The 25,133-nt window shown below is 35.2% G+C and overlaps 1 protein-coding gene across 1 annotated transcript in view; it reads left to right on the top strand.

Moving 5' to 3' along the window:
- The window catches only part of Amph (amphiphysin), a 96,771-nt gene extending 71,915 nt beyond the window's left edge, over nt 1–24,856 (top strand). Inside the window, exons 2-9 of the mRNA XM_068774954.1 lie at nt 9,739–9,874; nt 11,007–11,197; nt 13,116–13,220; nt 14,563–14,733; nt 14,815–14,941; nt 18,917–19,084; nt 22,690–22,832; nt 23,636–24,856. Coding sequence (XP_068631055.1) covers nt 9,739–9,874; nt 11,007–11,197; nt 13,116–13,220; nt 14,563–14,733; nt 14,815–14,941; nt 18,917–19,084; nt 22,690–22,832; nt 23,636–23,716 — 1,122 coding nt within the window. The 3' untranslated portion in view covers nt 23,717–24,856. The remainder of the gene's footprint in view (nt 1–9,738; nt 9,875–11,006; nt 11,198–13,115; nt 13,221–14,562; nt 14,734–14,814; nt 14,942–18,916; nt 19,085–22,689; nt 22,833–23,635) is intronic.
- Nucleotides 24,857–25,133: the final 277 nt, after the last annotated feature.

A 25,133-nucleotide genomic window follows, 5' to 3' on the forward strand; every position in this document is an offset into this window, starting at 1 on the left:
ATACATACAAACCTAAATTTTCACCCCTCTACGATCAACCCTTATCTTACATTTGTTAATTAAAAACTTTATTTTTTTTTGCAAAACAACGTTTGCGGGATCAGCTAGTTATCTATAAATTCTTTACAAAAATAAATACGTATGTGAGTTGTATAAGCTAGACACTTTGGTAATAAATAATGCCAACTAGTTAAGCAAGTTTAAATCTTTTATATTCTGTGTAGAAATCATAAATATTTTTTATATGCCATGAATACTAAACAATGTTTTATAAACTCTAATACGTGTACCCCCTAGACCAGTTTCCCAACGTTAGGTCCACGCCCCACTGTGGGGCAATTTGATTGTTACAGCGGCAATTAAAAAGTGGAATCGACACGAGTTTAACCCTTTCGCTTTTATATATAAAAATATATGTTACATAGGGGGCGTAAGAATTTTAAAAAGGCTATGTTAAGGCTAATATTGGTCTAAAGATATTTGCTTATTAATGAGCTATACGAGTATATTCACCCATTAATAGCTTTTACATCTATTCCAATCGACGTATACATAGTGATCACTCTGAACTTAATCCTTTCGCATTAATATAAAAATTAGATATGGGATTCTCAATGAAACAATACTCCGTTTTACTTTTAAAAGTTTAATTAATACTACTTAAAAGTCCTTCTTCTATTCACGCAACAACCGTCATATGCCAATGTCAATCTTTCCATCTTTCTATCCTAATTTTGCCAATTTTCTAACACAAACACACACGCATACACACACGCACGCACACACACGTACGCAAACGCGCGCGCACACACACACACACACACACACATATATATATATATATATATATATATATATATAAAGTTAGGGTGTATAAGAATTTACTAAAGGCTAAAGTATGTCACTAAAATGGTTTTAAAATACTGCTATAGACCATTACAAGTGTTATACGATAGACGAGCAAACAAATATTTACTGCGTAGTTTCCTTTCTGGTAGTTTTTTAAGTCATTTTCTAACAGTATATTAACGAAATAATGAATTTATTGCAACTAAAATATCCTCATTGGTCGGAATATCATTAATTCAAGATGCACTAATATATAACTGTATAATATTTATAGAGATATGTAAAATACAGAATCTAAGTAGAGATTTGCGTCGATCTTGGCTTTAAAAGTCAAGATCTGTGACGTAATACAAAAAACCCGTCCATTTTCAAAATGAAATGGCATTTGACCACCTCGGGCCTTAAGGTGATTGAAGACCACGGGATGGCAAACTCAATGTCATCCGTCAACGAGATGGACAGACAACCTTGTTCAGGTCCTCAAACGCTAGAATACAAGCAGCTTCCAATCGATTCTATTGGAATTGTAAAGAAAAGATTCTTGTCAAGCTTTGGACATCATATAGCTGAAATAATGATAGTGTCTCTTATTTCAAATTTGTTTTGAAAAACAAAGTTGTTGTTTATAAAACACCACACTATTATTAGGAGGTTTATACACTGAGTAGGTTTAGTGTAAATACGTAAGGATTGTAAGGATACAGTTAGAGATATCCTAAACAAGTTATAACCAGTCCGGCCTCGGGTCGCCGGGGGCTCCGGTCCGTCACGCGTCGACCTTGCGGACGACATTCGCTGCATTACATTGTATGCAAACTGCTTGCCTATAGCTAGGCTTACCATAATTACCAAGTGCCAAACCGGGACGCAGAAGAGAAAGAGGTTCATTTTCATTTTGCTTTTCGCTTAGTGTTTTTCATATTTGAAATGCAATCAAAATTATTATGAATTGAAAACATATTAATTAATGTGAACATATATTTTATTAAAAAGAAAAAGAGAGAAAGTCCAATTAATACAAACAACACTAAAAATTTGCCCGGTTTTATTATTCACCCACGCTTGCTTTATATTTTTCACGAGAGTGCACTTTCTTCAGAATCGTTTTGTCTTGCTTAAATTTGTCATAAAATTCACTGCATGACATGTTCAAGTTGAATAAGAAAAGGACCAATATTTAGCCACTTCCGCACATGCAGAGGTAGTCGTGCAATGTTTGCCGCATGCGCATTTATCAGCGGGCTGGCGGGCGGTGCATTTCATTGCACGACTACCACTGCATGTGCGGAAGTGGCTAAATATTGGTCCTTTTCTTACTTAGGATGGACTTCCGCGAAGTAACGCCTGATTCCATTAAATGTTTAAGTTGAGTTTGCCCGTAAGCAAGGCTTCCACAACGTTCCATCCTCCCCCGATCGTCAGACCACATTTTTTTATCTGTGAAAAAATTCTTTCCACTGGCGCTGAAGTACCGGGTAGACACATAGCAAACTCCACAATTTTTTTAATTTGACAACTCAATATTCTGCTTGTGAAAATGGGTGAATAGCTGGACCCGTTTCTCGGATTAATTAGCTTCATTAGAATTTTGGCGCGGGTGGCACGGGGGAACGATTGATTGGGGTGTCGGTGCTGTTCAAGTTTGACCGGGACGCCGGGACAGGGATCTCAAACTGGGAATATCCTGGTCAAACCGGGACGTATGGTAAGCCTACCTATAGCGATATGTACAACAAATGTAATCCTCCTTTACGAGCACGTAAACCTCAAATGCATTATAAGTCATTGGCCCCAGTACTGCATTACACGTATACGATATATCGATGAACATTTACTTTTTACGCAGTGTTCATATTAATTATATTTGAACTACTCGACATTATCAAGTCAATCAATAGATACAGTGGTTGATATATAATTAATGCACATAGAGTGAATTAAGTAAGGTTGTATATACGATCTTAATTCCTCGTCCTATAACAAATATTTATAACAATTGCGGATCTCCAAGGAATGTAAAAATATTTATGAATAGTTTAATGGAATCAGGCGTTATATTGCGGAAGTCCATCCTAAATAATAAAGGACCAATATCTAGCCACTTTTTTTAGGAGTTGCACTCCTGAGGATGCCCCGTGGAGGGGTGAAACACGTGTTGAGTGAATTTACGGTGGCGGTTGTGTAGTTGGCATTGTCTGTCGCATGCACATTTACGAGCGGGCTGGCGGGCGGTGCACTTTCATGCACGACAACCACTGCATGTGCGGAAGTGGCTAAATATTGGTCCTTTCTTATTTATGAATAGATAAAAAAGTACTAAAGATGAATAATAATAAATTAGTTGTAGAATATAATATAGTGTAAGATACAAAAGTCAAAACACAAAACTAGGATATAATAATGTGATAGATAATCATTGATCCTTTGGGAATGGAGAAGAATGAAAGGCGATGGTTGTATGACAATAATGCTTGAAAAAAAAAGCATAAAAAAATATATCAGAAAAACGTATTTACCTGAATATGTAATGTCCTTGTCGCACACTAAACAGTGGGAACTCTAAATTTTTTATTAAAAAAATTATATTTTCATCTTAAATCAGAACATAACTGAGTAAATCAAATATTCCAGAAAGTAGGGGCATATCGCTCAAGGCACTGACGGCTGTGAAAGGTTCTTGAGGCGGCCACCTGGAGCCGATTCCGTGGGTGGTCACCCACTACGTGGACCGAGAATATAATCAAGGTGAAGGGATATCGTATGATCGGTCATCGTGGCGATAAGGGAGGCTTATACCTTACAGTGGAGGTCCAGCGGTTGAAAAGGAAGAAGAATATTTAATGGAATCAGGCGTTACCTTGCGTCCATCCTAAGTAAGAAAAGGACCAATATTTAGCCACTTCCGCACATGCAGTGGTAGTCGTGCATATGCGGCAAACAATGCGAATCACACAACTGCCACCGCCAAATCACTCAACACGTGTTTCACCCCTCCACGGGGCATCTCGATCTTTTTATGACGGACTCTCATAGCAAGCCATAGAACTCCTTCAAAGATCGCCACCATGTCTTATTGTGCATCCAGCGACTTCCTGAAACTTTGCTCTGGTCAAGGAAAAAAAAATTTAGAATCGATCGATTTTTTTTTCTTATTTCGACACATGATTCTCTGAAAGTTATCGTGAATTAGCGACAAGACGCATCCGAACAGTCACGTGTCGGTTAGCTGCGACACACTAAGTGGGCGAGACGGGCGTATAATATTTCAGACGGTATTTCATCTTACGCAACTTTGCGATCGTGTGTTAACTCTGTTATTCAGGGCCCGCCCTTTCTAATTACTGATATCTAATATATAAAATTCTCGTGTCACGGTGTTCGAACTTGAACTCCTCTGAAACGGCTTAACCGATTTTTACCAAATTTTATATCCGTATTCAGTATGTCTGAGAATCGGCTACTATCTATTTTCCATACCCCTAAGTGATGAGGATGGTCCACCCCTAAATTTTTTATTTTATTTTTTATACAAATTTTTTGGTTTTTATTTTATTATGATACTGCATACAAAAATACATACAACCCTAAATTTTCACCCCTCTACGATCAATCCTTATCTTTAATTTGTTAATTAAAAACTTTATTTTTTTTGCAAAACAACGTTTGCGGGATCATGTTTTATATTATTGTTTTAAGACTTTCTCTGCCAACGCAGTCAGTGCTAACAGTCACTGCAGTTTCGCTTTAGGCATGCTAAAAATCATAAATCTGTTTAAAATTTACTAAATTGTTTTTTTTTTTTTTTGGTTATATTATTTTATCTTTAATCAAACGTTACTTAGTTATAACAAAAGTCAATTTGAGTGAATCTCTTTGTATGGTAATTGTTTTTCTTTCAAAGCTAAGTAGCGACGCGGGTCAATTAATATGTGATTTAGTTTGACAGCACCCAAAGGCCTGAACGGAACGAAACCTCTCGTAAAATGCGGTCATAGACGACTGACGTGGTTTGAACTGATTTTTTTTTATTTATCAACAATCACTGACCGATACGGCCGGGATTGGAAACCGATTTTATTTTCTTGGCGTAGAACGTGATAATTAGCTGACCCGGGTTTAAATTTCGAATAGGGCCGATTGTATGCGGCCTGTATCTTCTTCGACTACATTAGCAATAGGAACTGTCCACCTCGCGTGTGGACATCCTATGCTGCGTCTGCCGGTATGTGGTCCCCACCCAGAATCCAGAAAGGTCCCAGAGGGTATATATTCTGCGTTCTATGTGGCATGCCCATAGGTTCTGCTCATTGCTAATTGTTAAAGAAATTTCAAGAATAACTCTCACCACACATGCATCTATATATAAAGTAGAAAAACATTCAAGTATGAACTATACAAAGAAATATAATCTTTATAAAGTTCTCTTGTTTGTGTTTTAATTCTCGTTATTTTCTGTTTAATTAATGCAAATAGTAAAGATGTTTTATCTTTACTATTTGCATTAATTAAACAACTCAAAATTTCAAAATTAAAACTAAGTAGAAAAAACCAATTTCGGTCTACCAACCCTAATTATTTAAATAAACGTATTCCACATTAAGAGAGACGTAGGCAATGATTAATTATATCTCTAATGGTGGGCAGAATTAATTTACGAAATCAAACCGCAGCTCAATTTCACGCAGTCGATTATTCGATTTATTTATGTTATTATCGATTTTGAAACATTAATAGTGAACTGTGTAATCGAATGCCTTGCATTGGTTGTCTTATGGCTGATGTGATAATGGCGATGATGGTAAACATGTGTTATGTACATTGAAAAATATTCCAAAACAGTTCAGTAAAAGTTTATAGCTTCGTGTATTCCAATACCCACTCTGATATGAGAAGAAAGAATAAACAGACGAATTTTTGTTACTTTCATAATAGAACACTGGAACAATTCGTGCCCAGGAAAAGAAGATAAATTTTAAATTATGTTTGAGAGATTATGTGATAAAAATGTGATATAGATAAAAGAACCACAACACCCGTTTTCAGGGGGACGGCCACCCGCTCCCTAACCGCGAACACCGAGGGCGAACCGAGGTTGGATCCGGATCTATCCTTGGCTCGCCTGTGGTCCACGCTGCCGTACCAATCCGTATATACACAACATCAACACTACACAGCTCTACTTTGGTAGAGTGGTTTACTACGTGCAAATATCATCGTACAACTGGAATGCGCCTGCCCAGCTTCTGTTTTATTTTTAAGTTCACGGACCCTTCCGCTCCGTGAACTTAGTTCTGATGAAGCTGTAAAAGCCTTCGGGCTAACAGCATCAACATCGGCCGAGAATAAGTAAGATAAAGGATATAATTAATAGAAGTAAAATAATAAATTAAATTATTATAAATTTTTAAATATGGAAGAAAATATATTGTAAAGCTGTCTGGAAGGAACAGTTAATGAAAAGAGGCGATGTATGACAAGTAAAGGAATGAATAGGAATGAGAGATGATGTATAGGATAAGATGACAATAAGAAAAGTGAGCAAATAAAAGGTGTAAAAATTATTAAGGTAATATCGTGCCTGTGTACCCAAGACGGTGGAATGTACCAGAGTACTCCGAAAATGAGAGCCTCGAATAAGAATTCGGGCACAAACTTTATTCGAAACATGCTAAATGCAGGCCGCTTCCTACCTGTCATATTGAAAAACAAGCTTTATTATCTGTTTTTGTTTTCATAGCAACTAACGCCATCTTCTTTTATTACTGTTTCTCCTATTTATCGTATGATTATAATTAGAATGTTATCTTGACCTTTCATTATCATATCTCTTCACATAACTTAAGATAAGTTTTTACTTCGGATATACCTTATTGGTCTTTCTAGTTCGAGAATGGAATTTAAGAATTTTTACTGTTGTATGTAAAAAATATTAAATATTATCATTTAACAACACGTAGTAAGAAACGAAACTTTATCTTAACAGTACCAACATTAATACTACAAATTACGACTAATGTGACACTCACGTCAGACGGATTTCACCTTGACGTCGCTTATGTAACGGTCGAAGTGATCGTGCACAAATGAAACCAATGGAAATAATAATAATGAACTAACTTGTACAATAACGACTAACATGAGATAACAAGCGAAACTCAGGGGGTTCATTGTACCACCATTATCATTATCTCTATACATCATCTCTCGTTGTAACCCTACTTATGTGGGAACAGAGATTTTATTTTCTATTTTAAATTTTTCACTTTCCTTATATATATTTTATGGAATGAGGCGTTACCTTGCTGAAGTCCATCCTAAGTAAGAAAAGGACCAATATTTAGCCACTTCCGCACATGCAGTGGTAGTCGTGCAACAAAATGCACCACCTACCTGCCCGCTGATAAATGCGTATGCGGTAAACGATGCGAATCACACAACTGCCACCGTCACAGGGACTCTGTGTTTTGCACTAATCGGTGTAACATAGCTCCTGAAGATGCCCCGTGGAGGGGTGAAACACGTGTTGAGTGATTTGATAATATTGGTCCTTTTCTTACTTAGGATGGACTTCCGCAAGGTAACGCCTGATTCCATTAAATATTCAATATTGTCGTATTATCTGAATCGCTTGAAAAGAGAAAAGCAGTGACCGCAGGCTATATAGAGAACGGAAATTGTGAATAAATTTTGGTTTAATCTAATACTTTTCTGTTATGAGGATGCTTGTTACAGGCAAATATCTGTAATCACCTCAATTCTACAGTTAAAGATCTACATTATACACCTTGTATTTTTATTTACTTTATTGGAGATAGACAGTAACACAATACAGTAAGAAAGTACAAACTTAGAAGCTTAGAAATATAAAATAAGTTACATTTGTTACCTTATAACTATCTCACTGAGAACATATAATGATTTATAGTCAAACAATGGAAAAACAAATACAAATACAATATTCTTTCCAATAATCAAGCTGTCAATGTGACTGCAGCAAGAAAGTCACAGTTACAATCGTATACACGCTATAACTGCAGACACCGTACGTCGAAGCAATTTGAGCACGATTTAATCTTTTGAAGAATCATCCTGTGATAATTTACACTGTAAATGTTTACTGTAAACATGCAATTAGCCCTGATTATGTGAAGGTATATGTTTGAGTATCACGGCTATGATAGAATATAGAATGTTATTTTCGAACGTACATGCCTTTTGGAATATTCGAGAACGAATTAAATATATTATGACCAGTTAAGTAAATTTTAAGTCGAAGATAAATGTGTTACCAATAATTTATATCATAGAAATGTGTCTCACTTTGAAAGTCTCATTGGAAAGTTAACAATGGAACTATCCTCTGGATTTCTTCTATACGAGATTGAATCAGAGAGATCAGTAAGAGTTATAACTCAGCGAATTGGCATTGGAGTGAAGATCACGGAGTGAGAAGAACAATCTAGAACGTCCACCCGCAATGTGGACAGACGATCTCAAGTTTCGAAAGACGCTGAATAGTAGACCACTTCGTAATTATCTTATTAGTAATTGTAGTGGAAATAATAGTAGCCGAGACTGAATTAGTATGAAATAACTATATATCTAATGTATAAAATTTCCATGTCACAATGTTAGTTACCGTACTCCTCCGAAACGGCTTGACCGATTTTTACCAAATTTTATATGCCTATTCAGTAGGTCCGGGAATCAGCTACTATCTATTTTACATACCCCTAAGTGATAAAGGTTGTTCACCCTTAAAATTTTATTTTTAATTTTTTAACGAAATTTTTTGTGTTCATTTTTTATGATACAGCATACAGAAATACATACAACCCTAAATTTTCACCCCTCTACGATCAACGCTTATTTTTTATTTGTTAATAAAAACTATTTTTTTTTGCAAAACAACGTTTGCAGGATCAGCTAGTTTTAATATAAAATATGACAGTTAACGCGGTACAGAGAACGGTACATAGAGAGAGAGAGAGAGAGAGAGAGCCTCATTTATACAGAGCACAAAAAGTTAGTTTGACATTTAAAACAACGCCAGGGACTTACTTAGGTGAAGCGTCCATTATACCAGCTCGAAGTTTTGGGCTATAAACAGAGATGAGCTAAGAGGTTGATTGGTAACGATGCTTTGGTTTGTGCTAAACTTCAAGAGCTTGGATCGCCAGCGAAAATTTGCCAGTTTATCAGATGCATTTTAGAGTGTGTACTTCGGAATTACATCTAATAATTCTCACATCAGACAACAAAACTTACGGATCGACGACACGGTTGAAATTCCTTCCACCCGCACTTAGTGTTTTGCAAATACTTTTACAGTGCGAACAGCTAAGAATTGGAACGATCTACTGTCGTCATTATTTCTAGACAATTATAACTTGGAGTCTTGAACACAAGAGTGAATAGGTTTCTTCTAGATAAACATGTGGTATCGTAGACCTCGACATACTTTGACATCAGGCGAGATATAGATCGAATGTTTCGCATATGAAGGATGTAAAATTGACCGGCTTAACCCTTAATAGCCTAAAGTTTCAATTTTGATACCAATCTTAAACCGAATGTTCACATTACTATAAGTTTTTTTTATAGGTTGTCTGTACGAATTTAACTGTTGTATAATATTTTTTCCAACGAAATTAAAAAAAAATGTATTTTTCCCTTCATCTAGACCCTCAAGCAAACACAGTAATATTAAAAAAAATCACTTTCGTAAATCAGGCCATTAAGGGTTAAATCAAATACAATTTCATATAAAAACATAGCACAGAGTACATGACATTGACACAGTTAATACTTTTTTACAGTCCTCACGTTCCATAATTTTAAAGTAAAACTAATGGGGAGACTATAATTGAAGTTTATTTTTATTTACAGCTTCTCCAAAACCTGGGCAAGGTGGACCGCACTCTGGACGACATATTCGAGGAGCATCTCCAGAACTTCAACCGGCAGCATCAACAGGCGACGCGGCTACAGAAGGAGTTCAACAACTACATCAGATGTATACGAGGTGAGGGTCAAAGTGATTGAATATATATATATATATATATATATATATATATATATATATATATATATATATATATATATATATGAATTAACACATAATAACTGTAAAGAAGTCGACTCGTGCGTGGTATATGTTTAAAATTAATGACCAGATAATTGTAGGCGTGTACGACGCGATAATGAAAGTTTAGGTGGTACTGTATACAAATATTTTATTTTTTATTAATTGTCCATTTTTGGCCCTCCTTATGGTTTTAATGCCACAATGGTAGGGGGCCTGAATGATGATGATATATATATCCGAGACAAGGTCACTAACGAGCCAAAGTTTTGCTGCGAGATCGAGTCGGAAATGTGGAAATGTGCACAAGAATTAAGATCGCCGACGTAGCTCGAAGTATTGCTGGTCTGAAGTAAAGGCTAAAAGGTTGTCGAGTGCCGACCACGAGCCGGTAGACGCGGCGTGGGCAGGTCTCCCACTAGGTGGACCGGTCGTCGTGGCGATCTTTCTCTAAATCATTGACTTAATAGAAGAAGATTCTTGAAATTCTTACTCCTATCTATACTATTTTGTTTTCTTAGTGTCTAATATTTATATATATTTATATATATACATATATATATATATATATGTATATACATTATATATATATATATATACATTAACATTCAGTGGTTATTTTGAAATTTCATATATTATGAATTGTACTATATCGCTTATTATCTATACTAAACTTATATTACAAAATTACTTGGAAATATTATTATTGTTTCTGTAATTTTATGCTATTTTTATATAATCCTAGCTGTACCCTGGGCGCCTTGCTACATCACAACTAAAATAACCCACAACTCGAAACGTCATCATTCGTTCGCTATTGCAATTCAAATAAGCGTGAACTGTCACAGCATTATTTGAAATTAGAATGACAGCGGCGCCATCTGTCGAAAATTGTTCTTACCAACTTAAAAACCTTCGCGGGTTCGTGCACAATAAGTTGGCTAGAGATGATCACATGATTAAATGCATAGTTTTTGATTCTATAAAGGACATACAGACAAACATTCATATATATATAGAGTTACTATATGGTCATCACCAATATTATTCTTATGTTTCTGTCTTCTACCAGCGGTGCAGACGGCGTCGAAGAGTCTGATGGAGGCGATAACCGAGGTGTACGAGAGCAGCTGGTCAGGTCACGACCTGCTGTACGTGCAGGCGCAGAGCATGGAGATGCTGTGGCAGGACTTCTCGCACAAGCTCGGCGACCAGGTGTTGATACCGCTCAACACCTACACCAATCAGTTCCCGGAAGTCAGAGTAAATATTTTACCATATATTTATTTATTTCATCGTAAATCGGCCTGCCAATTATATATATATACTCACTGTAGGAAATCGATTCTGACTGCAAGAATTTAAAATAAACTCGATTCTTGTATGTCTTAGTACGTAAAATGCAGGGGTATAGTAAAATCGACACGTTCTCACATCATACTAATCACAAAGAAAATTGTAATACATGTCTTATAGTTGTGAAATTTAAGACGTAGTATGTCCACTGATATACATAGGCCGTACCATAGATTCTCAATAGGACTGGTTGCAAGCTTGAATCTGTCGTCTTCAGCAGGTCTTGACGTATTCATCTGATCACCTTGTGAGAAGATGACCTGCGAGGCGCTTGTAGATCTGCGGTCTTCACTCCAAAACCTTTAGAGATCGTATACCAAATAATTCCCCCATTCCCGTCTTATTAGAAATAATGAAAAGTACCAGCTCCAAGCTTTAGACTCGAGAAACGAGCCAAGATGCTGATTAGTAAGGGAGATCGTATACCAAATAATTTCCCCAATTCCCGTCTTTTTAGATATGATAAAAAGTACCAGCTCCAAGTTTTGGACTCCAGAAACGAGATAAGATGCTGATTAGTAAGGATGCTTTGGTGGTTTGTCGATTATGATGGAAGAAAGGCGAGGAAAGAAAGAAGGTATAAAAGAGCAAAACGAAAGATATTGTGAAAGACAAAAGTAAAGAATGAAAGATATTGTGACGCGTGAAAGAGAGTGATAAATAAAGAAAAGATTGAAAAAAAAATTATAAAGTCTCTGATCCCAAAAAGTTAGGGGTACGAGAGGCCCCCAATAGAGGGGGCTATTAAAAAGAAACACCACAGCTTGGAGCATCGACGAAAAGTTACTAGTTTAACTCTATTCTACAGAACACATTTTGGAGAGTATGCAACGGAATTACGCCAAATAATTCCATCATTTTTCTTCCATTGGAAAACAAGATGTACAGATTCACGACATCCGTACACGGTTGAAATTCCTTCCACCCCGCACTAAGCGTTTTGCTGATACTTTTATAGTACAAACAGCTAAGGAGTGGAACAACCTATCGGCGTCATTTCCAGACGATTATAACTTAGGAGTCTTCAAGACAAGAGTTAATAGGTTTCTTCTAGACAAGCATGTACCATCGTAGACCTAGTAACTTAACAGTAGGCGAGACAGAGGTTAAGTGCTTTGCCTATGAAGGGTAGAAAAACCACCAAATGCTTTACTACATATCAGGGCTTCTTAAACTTTTGTCGTTCACGACCCCATTCATGATTGCGAGTTTCTTGACGACCCCATACAAATATAAAAGAAAAGTAAATTAATATTTTTGGATGATTTTTTTATTAAGTAACGATATACATATACATATATAGTTTTAGAATTCGTTTTGAAACATACAAAAATCTAAAATTTAAAATTGCACAAAAATTTATAAAATTGTATTTATATAAGTTTAAAACCTTCAACAAATGCGCGTATCTAGAAGCAAGTCCACTGTATTCCACCAGCTCTAGTAATGTTATAAAATGGTATATATATATTTGATATTAAAATCTCTCGACCCCAGAATTTTGCTACGCGACCCATAGTTTAAGAAGCCCTGCTATATATCATTTTAACCGAAGTCTTATAGTGTACCAGACGTAGAATTGATAAATAAAATGATCTATTTGAAATAAGTTTTATTTATTTATTTCAAGAGGCTTAGTAACTTTCGACACGTCTGTTGGAGCATAAAAAGATGATTATTATGGTATTTTTAAATATTTATTTTATATATATATATATATAAGTTTACGTCGTGTTTTTTTGGAACGTAATAACGACGCAAAGTGAGGTATTGGTGTATATTTATATATAGTATTGTTTTTAAATACGTCATTTGTATATTTCAGAAAAAGATAGAGAAACGAGGCCGCAAATTGGTTGACTACGACGGACAGCGACACAGCTTCCAGAACTTACAGGCCAATGCTGCCAAGAGGAGGGACGATGTTAAGGTAATCTTTTATAGCATAGCGCTGCAGACTTTCAGGTTTCAGGAGTCAACAGGAGATTGATCAAGTGAAGTCTATTAAGAGGTCCTGAATTTCAACATGCGAAGTTCTTCGCAGACTGAATGATTGTGAGAACTGTGAGGATATTTCTTCTTCGTTTCAGTCAATAGACGCTCATTGCAAGGCATAGGCTTTACTCAAACATCGACATTCCTCAATCATAACTATTTTTTCAGATCATCTACTGAGGGGTATACTCACGTCGAGTGTATTTATGTACTTGTTATATAAAATATAGCAGATTTTAATGCTGAAGGCATTTTACTAGATAACCTTTCAGGCTGTGCAGAGATAAGTTGATGAGGGTAGTTAAAAAAAATAAAAGAGGAAAGTATGATAAAAACATACATGAATGTACTAATAAAGTATAAAAACTATATTTGACTTTAAGACTATACGTCTAGAACAGAGTTCCCCAAACTTTTTTGTGTCGTAGACCCCTAGACCAGGTAAGAAGGGGGGTAGACCCCCCTTCTTACCTGATATTGATTTCCTGTAAATTTCTGACTGTAGTGAAGTTTAGTATTAAAAACTTAAAGTAAAAACACATGTTAATTTAAACATTTATTAATTAAATTTAAAATTAAACTATAAATAAAATAACATAAAATATATACTTCATAGGTACTTTTATAAATAATGTAAATGTTTTGATATTATAAGATAGTATGATGTAAGTGAATAGGTACTATCAGTGTATGTGTTGAGATCCACTATCGTGGACCCCCATTTTCATTTCATGGACCCCCAAATTTTTTTTCGCTGACTTGGACCCCTTGCAGGTTGTCATAGACCCTAGGGATCTATACTGACCACTTTGGGAATCACTGGTTTAGAAGTACCCCAGAGATATTTTTCAAAAGTGATAAAAAAACAATCGTGGTTAAAAACGACTTCAGCAGTTCTGATATCATTATTTATTGCTACAAATTAAATTATATATTTCGTAAGAAAAGGACCAATATTTAGCCACTTCCGCACATGCAGTGGTAGTCTCACACAGAGTCTCTGTGTTTGGCACTAATCGGTGTAACATAACTCCTGAAGATGCCCCGTGGAGGGGTGATACACGTGTTGAGTAATTTGGCGGTGGCGGTTGTGTGATTCGCATTGTTTGTCGCATACGCATTTATCAGCGGGCTGGCGAGCGGTGCATTTCGTTGCACGACTACCTACTAAGTGGCTAAATATTGGTCCTTTTCTTACTTAAGATGGACTTCCGCGAGGTAACGCCTGATTCCATTAAATATATATATTTCGCTTATTTGGAGGTGTGTCATTGCAGGTGACAAAGGGAAGGGAGCAGTTGGAGGAGGCCAAGCGGACTTACGAGATGTTAAACTCGGAGCTTCACGACGAACTGCCTGCGTTATTCGACTCGCGCGTACTCTTCTACGTCAGCAATCTGCAGACGCTGTTCTCCGCGGAACAACTCTTCCACTCTGAAACCTCCAAGGTATGAGATCGTCATCCTACGTCGAGTTTTTTTAAATATCTGATCATGAGAACTCAAGATTCTATCCTGATGATGATGTAGGTGTTCGCGGAGCTGGAAGCGATCACGGATAAATTGGCGACGGACTGCCAGCGCGGTTCTTACAACAAGAAGGGCGGCACTCTGCCCACGCCTGCCCACAACGGAGCCGCCCACAACAACGTGCAGAGTGAGTTCAAAACACTGCCTGGTATACTGGGTAGCGGGGACACTGTGACCTGATTGGGTTCCATCAACTTTACAAGTTTCATAGTGGACAGTGATTTTAGTAGCCATTGTAATTTCAGTTTTAAGACATCTACTTCTGGACATAGATCTTTCCCATAGATTTTCAACAGGATTCGTTGGACTTTGTCAGCGTCTCCTGAAGGTTTAACAATGTCATCCGTCTACAGACTGGCAGAGAGGTTGACATTCTACTCTGAACCAGTTCGTGATTTGTATATTCAATAGATCAATATTTCTTTGCAAAACCTGAGTATTTATAAATCTAAAATTAACAAGATAGCTTACAACATAACTTAGACCACAACACATGATAAATAAAAGAAATAAAAATAAACATGTAACACCTGATTTTTATTAATAAATCCTTCATAGATGTGTACGCATATATAATAGAGTTTTACAAGATATCTCAGAGCTTCCTTTTTTTTTAAATCTAAAATTAAAAGTATATTATGAAATATATCTTATTGTAGCATTCAAGAGTATTTAGTTCATCAAAATGCACAGTACTTGGTTTGTTGACTCATTTACATGGTTAATATTATAATGTATACATCCATGTTATATTTCATTTGAAAAGAGCAACTGAAAAAAATGGGTTGAACTTTTTTCATGTCACAGTTTTCTCCGCCTACCCACAGTTTAGAGCGTTTGATATGTTCGCTTCGCTAATAATGACTAAACCTTCTCAGAGTTATTTTTGAGTTAATTGTTTTAAACTTGTTTGAACGTTGTGGTATATATCAAAGTGATAATAAGTTAACATTTCAAGTTGGCAAATCTATTTCAAATTTTATCTCTTCGGTTTTTATTTTAATTATAGAATTGTCAACTTGTATTATATCTGTATATGCATTCTTGTAGTTAAACAATGAATTTAAAACGACTTTTGTTCATAATCAAATTTGCCATGAAATTTTTTTGATCATTATTGTCTTTAAATGCAAGGCCTACAAAGATATCCAAGGGATATATACCATAATCGCCAACTTTGAAACCTTGGAACACAGAGGGCGCTGCTATCCATCCTCTGGAAACTTGTTTATAAGCAGTGGTAATCCTATATAATTAATGCACAAAGCCACCAATGCACGCATTGCAAGATGTGAGCACCAAAGATTATGCTTTATTTGAAAAAAGAACAAATATTACATAGTATAAAATAATAACAATATTTTTTATGGCAAAACGTCAGAAATACCATCAAATCTAATAAGAAGCTACAAACACAGAGTAAATTGTCTATGAAATGAAACTTCGGACTAGCTTGCAATGTTCATGAAACTTTAAGAGATTTTCTTGATAAGAAAAATAATAAAAATACAATAAATATGCTCCAGCTCCCTGAAAATAGAAATATTTGTGATTCATATATGTGAACGTCAACAAAAATGGAAATGAAATCTACTAACATTATCAGAGTTGACTCAATCATCTGGTTTCGCGTATTGCTTGTGGTTTTAAACACTGAAGGCTCACATAAATTAAAAGCTTAAAGTTAGATAAGGAATTGTGAACTTTATAAGTTTGGAAGTTTGAACTAAAAAAGAAAAGACAGGAAGAAAATTTTAATACTAACCATATATAACACTTGGAGGTTTCTCTATTAATATTACAGTTCTTTTGAGATGATTTTTAGGACAACATACTTAATGTAATTTACAGTTAAATTCGGTTTAATCTAGTCTTGCATTCTCTCTCTATAGTTGATGAATGAATTAAAAAAAAATATATAGAAATAATAGTGACCTTAAAGATATTTATAGTTAACTGACAAGGATGCATATATACAGATGTGTGTTTTGTTCTGTTTTTAATATATAAAACTCGTAACCGTGTATGGGCATGTTGTGTGAGTGTGTGTGTGTGCATAGCCCCGCCCCCTGCGCCTGCGTCTCCGGCGCTCAACGGCACCTCCAGCCCGGCGCCGGCTTCAACGCCACCCGTCGATACGACCCCAGCAACTACGCCCCCCGCAGCGACGCCCCCTACTACACCTCGCAACACGCCGCCCACCACGCCTCCTGACACGCCGAACAACAACGCATCAGAAGTAGAACAACCGAAGGTCTCTCAGTCTTTAGACCTGCCCGTCGGTAAGTAAATGCGTCTGTCTGCTATCGGCACCAAACACCCTGTATAATCTAGATGCATCAGGTACTTTAGAATATTATAGCTCTAATATATATACCGTAACATTAGTATAGCTCGTGCCAAACTATCAGTCCACTCTTATATTTGTTCTTGTAAGAGTACAAACACGATATTTTAGACTAACCTGTAGTAGTCCTGTTACTCCCCAAAGACTTCACGGGAGACTCAAAGAATAATGGAGTCCACGAAAATTTATCTGCTTTCAATAATAAGGATCTATATAACGTTGACTTGACTTCACCTATTAATGTACACAAATAATATCTTTAAAAGCTCAGCAACTTTTAATTATAAATATTCACATTTTTGGTTTAGTTTTATGAATATGGTAGAAATATAACTCCAGATCCACCGGCACCAACTAAATTTTAAAAATGGTCTATTAGAAAGAAATATAAAAATCATAGATCATTTCAATATTCGAGCCAATTAAAAAAAAAAACTCATGATTGAAATTCCATTTTATTGTTCCCATCAAGTACTTAGCAACAAATTAATAGGAATTTATTATCTTTATACCTATTGTAATTCTTTTAAACATTTAATATACGAGACGATATTTCGTCTGGTTAGTGTTGAACATAAAAATGACAGTAAAAATTATAAAAATTAAACAAATGTTATTAACACAATGCCTATAAGGTTTTATAAGCTATCATTAAATTTGTATTAAAGTGAAGGTACCTTTGGATTATTAATTTAATCTTGAAAATAAAGACATCGCTTATAGAAGAGGGCGTTAGTGTCGCGGTGAAATCATTCAAGGATTGTTGTAAGGTGCGCATTTCTCTCTCTTCGGTTTCGTAACAGTTGTGTTTTTACGTGGGAGGGTAGTTAGCCCTCCGCACAAGGCTCCGAAAGAATGCCGAAATTGAGACTTTAGTAGCACAGCCAAATATCATTGGCGAATATAAAGCTCAACGAATCCGCTGGCTTGGTCACTTGGAGCGAATGGGATCGGATCGGAGCGTGAAGGTAGCGTACCTGGAAAAACCGAGGGGTCGAAGACCAGTGGGTAGACCCAGGTATCGCTGGATCGATCGCGTTGAGGCAGACTTGCGCGAATTGAATGTCTACCAATGGCAGACTATGGCGCAAGATAGAGGAAAGTGGAAGCCTCTCGTTTCGGAGGCCAAGACCCACTTTAGGTCACAGAGCTAGCGGAGTAGTAGTAGTGTAAGGTGCGCATTGCTATAATGTTATTTTGTTTAGAAATCAATATATTATCTATAAAGTAAGTTTGATATAATAATTTAGTGTATTTTAAATGGATAAATCTCTTACAAAGATCAATTGTACTTTATACGTCTTTGTATGCTTTTACGACAATTCAAATCGATATAAGAGTGGACTAGAAATTTGGCGCGAGCTATACTCTCCTAACTTAGAGAGTTTAAGTGACTTTAACTGATGGTTATTTAATGCTGAAGCTGTGAAGATGGTAATAGTCAAAATATATAGCCACTTCCAGCTTTGGTTCTCACAAAATAGTGAAATTGATTCTATTTTAATTCGATTCTTGACATTAACACATATCAACAGTATAGGTCATGTGTCTATTATATTTGTGTATTAAAAGATTTATCAGTTATGCTTTATACAGGCGTTAACTTAGTTGCATGTTACGATTATTTATAATTCGAATGCGAAATAGAATGCTAAAAAATAACGTAAAATAGCAGCAGCTATTTAGCAATAGCTCTTTTAGCAATAGCAATAGCTATAGTACCGTGTAGATGTAGGCAACTTGCAACGTCCTCAGGATCGCAGCCGCCCGCCGAGACGATCAATAATAACGTTGACGGAAAGAGCGACGCGCACAATGAAAAGGAGATAGAGAAAGACAGTGAGAAGGAAAAGGAGAAAGAGAAGAAAGATGTAGAGAATCAGAACCAGAGCAAGAGCGACGAGGTTTACGATATACCCGTGGGTGAGTGTGATCTCTAAGGCTACCTAGTATTTTAACTAACTAATAATAGACAAAAATTTTAGGTATTTAACTAAATGTAAACAAGATTTACATGTCAAACTTGATATACAGGATGATTGGTTATAGATGTAATAGCTTTAAAGCTGTGAATATATAGTTCATTTGTATTTTATTTGTTTTCAGAAATAATTAATGCAAAAATAACAAAAAAGGAAGTAATATTTATATTTAAACTTAGAGATGGAACAAGCCTTTTATAAACAATCAAACCTTCTTGTTTATTATAATTGGTTTACAAAAGAAAACTTTTAGAAACTATTATTAAAGGGTTAATTGGTTTTAGTTTTAAAAGATTTGAATGTTTTACATCTATTTCCAATTAAACTGTACAGTATCCGGCGATAAATATTGCACATCGACCTTTGGAAAGAGACAATCGGTTAATTTCGAACGTTATCTCTGTCGCACAAAATACAACGACTGACAAAACGTCACATAGATAGTGTGGGACAGAGATAGTGCTCTACGATGCCGAAATTTGCCGATTGTCTCTTTCCAAAGGTCTATGTGCAATATTTATTGCCGGGTACTGTGTAGTGATCGCTCTTAAATATGTCACATTTTTTCTATTGGAACGCGACAAGCTTATTACTTCTGGCAGTAAACAAAAATTAACTTTATTATATAGTGTATAGTATCTTAAATACATTGTACTTGAAAATTAATTTTGGAATAGAGCATATTATACGTTAATTGACTGCAAATGAACTATACATTCATCCCTATACAGCCTTTACATCTATAACCAATCACCCTGTATAGTTAGAAATAAATGACAAATATATTACATGGTATTTAAAAAAAAAACATCTTTATTCTTACAATTATTTTATTAAAAAATACGACATTTGAATGCATATTTACCTAAAATTAAAAGATTGATTTGTATAGAAAGCGCTTATGTATCGAAAATGATAATGTGCGAGCGAGACGACTAATAAGCTCCTGCTTTTACGCAGGTACTCTGAAATTAATTTAGATTGTGATATTGAAGCCGATTCCATGATTTCTTAGCGTTAAAATGATATTAGGCAAATATGCATTCGATGTACGACCACTAAAAATCTATTTGTATATTAATTTGATAGAATATTAAAACATATATAAAAGTTGTTTCTTGTGATATTTTTAAATTTATTAATGTTGTCTTATTTAATCTGTGGTAATATTTACCGCGGATGATAAGGGTAACTCGCTTCCGTAGTTGTATATGTTATATATTTGGAATAATAAAAATGTATGTTTTCTATATGTGTACATATATCTATTTTCAGGGTGGAGTTGTTCTATATATGTATATGTCGTATTGCTTTCGATCCGTAATGTATACGTAACGTCCGCTTCCGCTAACAGAATAATATTAGCTGTCTGCTTGTTTTTGTCGCATGCTATTGTGTGCTATTTTGTGTGAGAATTATATTTAAACCTTATTACGAAGGTATAAGTGTTTAAATCATTAAACTACTTTTTTTTCTTTTAAATAATAATTATCTGTAATCAGTTGACATGTGTCAAAAGAAAATGTATTACTAAATATTAAAGTCATGTCTCGACCGATTAGAATATTTTTTGACACTAAGAAGGTAATTTTGAAGATAAATAAATAAAAATTTGCTGCCATGGTGGTTACGATAGGGTAGAGAAAGAGTAGATGGACTATTTGTGATGCGTAGAGATGGCCACCTATAGTGGCAGTATAAGAGAAACGGGGCTAAGACCTTAGCATCTTAAAACGCGAAAGCCAGACTCCAACTTCCTCAAGGGTGGGGCCCAGTGTTGGCTTAGAGCGTTTCAATGATTTAAAATCCGAAAAATACTTTACACACTGACATTCAGAAACGCGTGCAAAAATAATCTAATTATAGAAACAGGCGCTGACAATAATGTCTTAAATAATGAACATTTTTTTTATATAATCATAGAGTAAATTAAATCGCCTAGTCCGCCTAGCTGTGAACGACAAATAAAATTAAATAAGTTGACGATATTGTCTTTGGTATGCCTTCCAGATGTTTATATATTTTTTTTACATAACTAAGTCGTTTTGTACTGAAATAATTATTGTAACAAATTTAATGGCAATCTATCGAATGTGTAAAGAGGATACATAGACGAAGGAAACTACATAGCTCAGCTGGCAAATGAAGTGGTATTTATCAGGTCATGTAGTGCGCTTTGAATGTGGACATAGGATGGATGTAGAGAGCTTCCAACAGTTCTAATCAAAATCTAAAATAACAGCTATGTCTAGCATTGATATGTATACAATAGAACCTTCAATGTTTCAAAATAGAATTATTTCTATATATATATATATATTCAGGTTTGCATGGAACGTTACCGATCCCGAATATTTAATAAAATCAGGCGCTACCTTGCGGAAGTCCATCCTAAGTAAGAAAAGGACCAATATATAGCCATTGAGGCTTTACATGATGGTCTTAAAAGAGGTCTTAAGATAGGTGCTCTCTGCACCCTGACACTTTAAACTCGCGGTAACTTCAAATACTATTCGAGTCATTTGAGTCCCCAAACACATTTATTACGTATTAAAGTGATTTCTATTAAAGAAATGGACAATTCGGAATGAAATTCAGGCAAATTTAAACCTTACTCCACGGACACATAGGTGATAATATTTTGCCACATATTACTTGAAAAGAAATATTTATTACTAGTAACAGATGTAATCTGTCAAGGTGTAGGCGAGTTTGAACATTACTGTACTGGCATACGGGCAATAGTATTTTAGTATCCTCGCCTTCAAAGAATGTCTAATGATCATGTATTACTTAAAAAGATAAGTAGTCAAACGCTTATTTAGTAAAGGCGGATGAGTCTAGAAAGGGTGCAAGAGAGTTTGAACTTTACTGCACTGACATACGGGCGATAGAATCTTAGTATCCTCGCTTTCAAAGAATGTCTAATGATCATGTGTTACTTAAAAAGAGAAGTAGGGAAACTTTTATTTAGTAAAGACGGATGAGTCTAGAATGGGTGCAAGGGAGTTTGAACTTTACTGGACTGACATACGGGCGATAGTATCTTAGTATCCTCGCTTTCAAAGAATGTCTAATGATCATGTATTACTTAAAAAGAGAAGTTGGAAAACTCTTATTTAGTAAAGACGGATGAGTCTAGAAATGATGCAAGAGAGTTTGAACTTTACTGCACTGACATACGGGCGATAGTATCTTAGTATCCTCGCTTTCAAAGAATGTCTAATGATCATGTGTTACTTAAAAAGAGAAGTAGGGAAACTTTTATTTAGTAAAGACGGATTAGTCTAGAAAGCGTGCAAGGGAGTTTGAACTTTACTGCACTGACATACGGGCGACAGTATCTTAGTATCCTCGCCTTCAAAGAATGTCTTATGATCGTGTATCACTTAAAAAGCAGTAGGCAAACTCTTTAGTAAAGACGGATGAGTCTAGAAATGGTGCAAGAGAGTTTGAACTTTACTGCACTGAAACACAGTCGATAATATATAGGCGTATAAGGAAAGTTGGAAGTTTACGCAATTGACACAGGGGCCATGTCCGCAGGGGCGACGCTAGCTGGCCTACCGGCAGGCGCGCTGTACCGCGTGCGCGCCACGTACCGCTACACGCGCGAGGACAGCGACGAGCTGTCGTTCGACGTCGGCGACGTCATCCGCGTCGTCGAGTACGACGACCCCGACGAGCAGGTAACTTGAGGATTCCTTAGTCGCAGCTGCCATAACTTGCGGAGTACTCAGTCGCAGCTGCAGGTAACTTCCGGAGTCCTTAGTCGCAGCTGCAGGTAACTTGAGGATTCCTTAGTCGGTGCTACAGAGATCCTGTATAAAGTTATCTCCCTAAAATTTGTTAAATGATTTTTTTTTCAATAGCTTCTGATTTTACAGAGCTGGGATAGGTAGTAATATAATAACAATAATTAATTTTAATATATAGCATTCTAAATTGTTTCTATTATATTATATAAATTCTAATTTGTTTCTTTGTTCTTATTACGTTATTATTTATGGAACCATTCATTTTTAGTAAATTATCGTTTATTAATTGAGAGCAAATGTGTTATACGTTCCCTGAACCATATAACTTGTTTTTAAGTAAAGCGACTATAACTAATTACCCCGTATAGTTGAGATTTTATATGACGACTTATTGTTCATTTTAATAATTATAGGAGTATATTAATAAGAATAGCGTGGACAATACATTGATTTTTAGCAAATGAGCTATACTTTAAGTATGGTTCAGAGAGATCTCATTGGCAATAGTAATTTTTTATTCCAATCATTGAAGAAATTATTATTTTGGCACCAGAATTCTAATAACTAACCATAATGACAATTTGGCATTTGACAATTATATATAAGTATAGTAGAATTTTATGGAAAACTTTCTTGCTGTATACACAGCTATTTATAGCAATGTAGCATAAAATAAAAGCTATATTTTTTTATTTTCTCACATGTAATATAATAAAATTTTGAATTTCGAACAGGAAGAAGGCTGGCTGATGGGCATAAAGGAGTCGACCAACGAGAAGGGAATGTTCCCCGCGAACTTCACGCGGCCGATATGAGCGCAAGTCCCCCACTCGCCTTGCACAACCATAGCGTATAGCATATAGCAGTGGACAACGACCGCGATCTGTTAGACCACCCTCCGAGCTCCCCAGTCTACACCGATATATATAGACCTATATATATATGTATCTATGTATATGTGTGTATATATATATATAGAGCTCGACCGTCACCCGGGCGAAGATCTACGCGAAGTGTCTTGTGTTTTCTTTTCTTATTCTAACATTACGAAATCTTTCAACGTTATAACGTTATTTTTAACATGCGATAACGTTATAACGTTATTTATAGCGGATTCACATCGCACTTCGTTTATTGTTTATAACTCTTAGTTTAGTCGTTGAGAATTATTAGAGATCTATTATTATTTATTATGTGTTCTTATCGCAACGAACGTATGTACGGACTCGCCCGTTTACTTTATATTATTTTTATTCGTAAAGATTTTGTAAATAAAAAAAAATGATATTTTTAGAAATGAGTTTGAGTCGCTACGAGTACGCCTGTAGGATTAAACGGAATTTCAATGGAATTGCCTAAAGCTCTAATCGTTCTTTTATCCCAATTGTAAGGGAATAAATTATTTTTTTCAAATTTATCTTGTCATTTTTATGTGTATTAACATTGAATTTATACTGAGATTTTAATGTTATTCGATGTAATAAAAAAATATGTAAACGATTGCTCAGAATTTATTATCGTAAATAAATATTGTAAATGGGAAGTGTCCTTAATGTGTATTTAATATTTAATAATTGACGAACAATTTATGAAATTTATTTGAATGATAATATAATTAACAATACAAATTGTAGCTTGGTATATTAGTTACAATATTTTACATATTATCGATAAAATGGTAAAAAAACGGCGTCTTAAACACTAGCAGTTATTAAACCGTTAAAATGCTATTTAATATAGCATTTACTATAGCACTCTTTAGATGCTATTCAGCATGACCATAATTGATCCAAAGCTAACCTTAAAACTTTTGTTTATTGAACAAAATATATTTCAAGAGAAAACCTCTTTTTATTTAAAGACCTACCAATATGTGTTTGAATATCTTAATCATGTCATAACTTATTTACTAAACAAACCAAAGACTTTTTACATTATATTCCTACAACGTATTTATATTTATTGATATAATAAAAATATATATATCATATATTTGTAATGACTCAAAATTCAGAATAATCAATCGAACCACAAATGCTTTATAATTATTGTCACTTCCTTCCGTTTCTTTCTAAAGTATTTATGTATTATAAATATAAATGTCTTGTTTTGAGTTTTGCTATTCTATATCTCATTCTGTATGTAATTTCTCATTATGTATATAATTAATTATTTATTACTGCAAATCGCTGGTGTTTAAGACTCTATGTCATTCAAATCAACAGACCTCCG

The sequence above is a fragment of the Battus philenor genome, unplaced genomic scaffold (assembly GCF_028537555.1).
Source record: "Battus philenor isolate CCGP_79_NKW_IND1 unplaced genomic scaffold, ilBatPhil1.0.hap1 SCAF_8, whole genome shotgun sequence".
In the NCBI taxonomy this organism is placed as follows: domain Eukaryota; kingdom Metazoa; phylum Arthropoda; class Insecta; order Lepidoptera; family Papilionidae; genus Battus; species Battus philenor.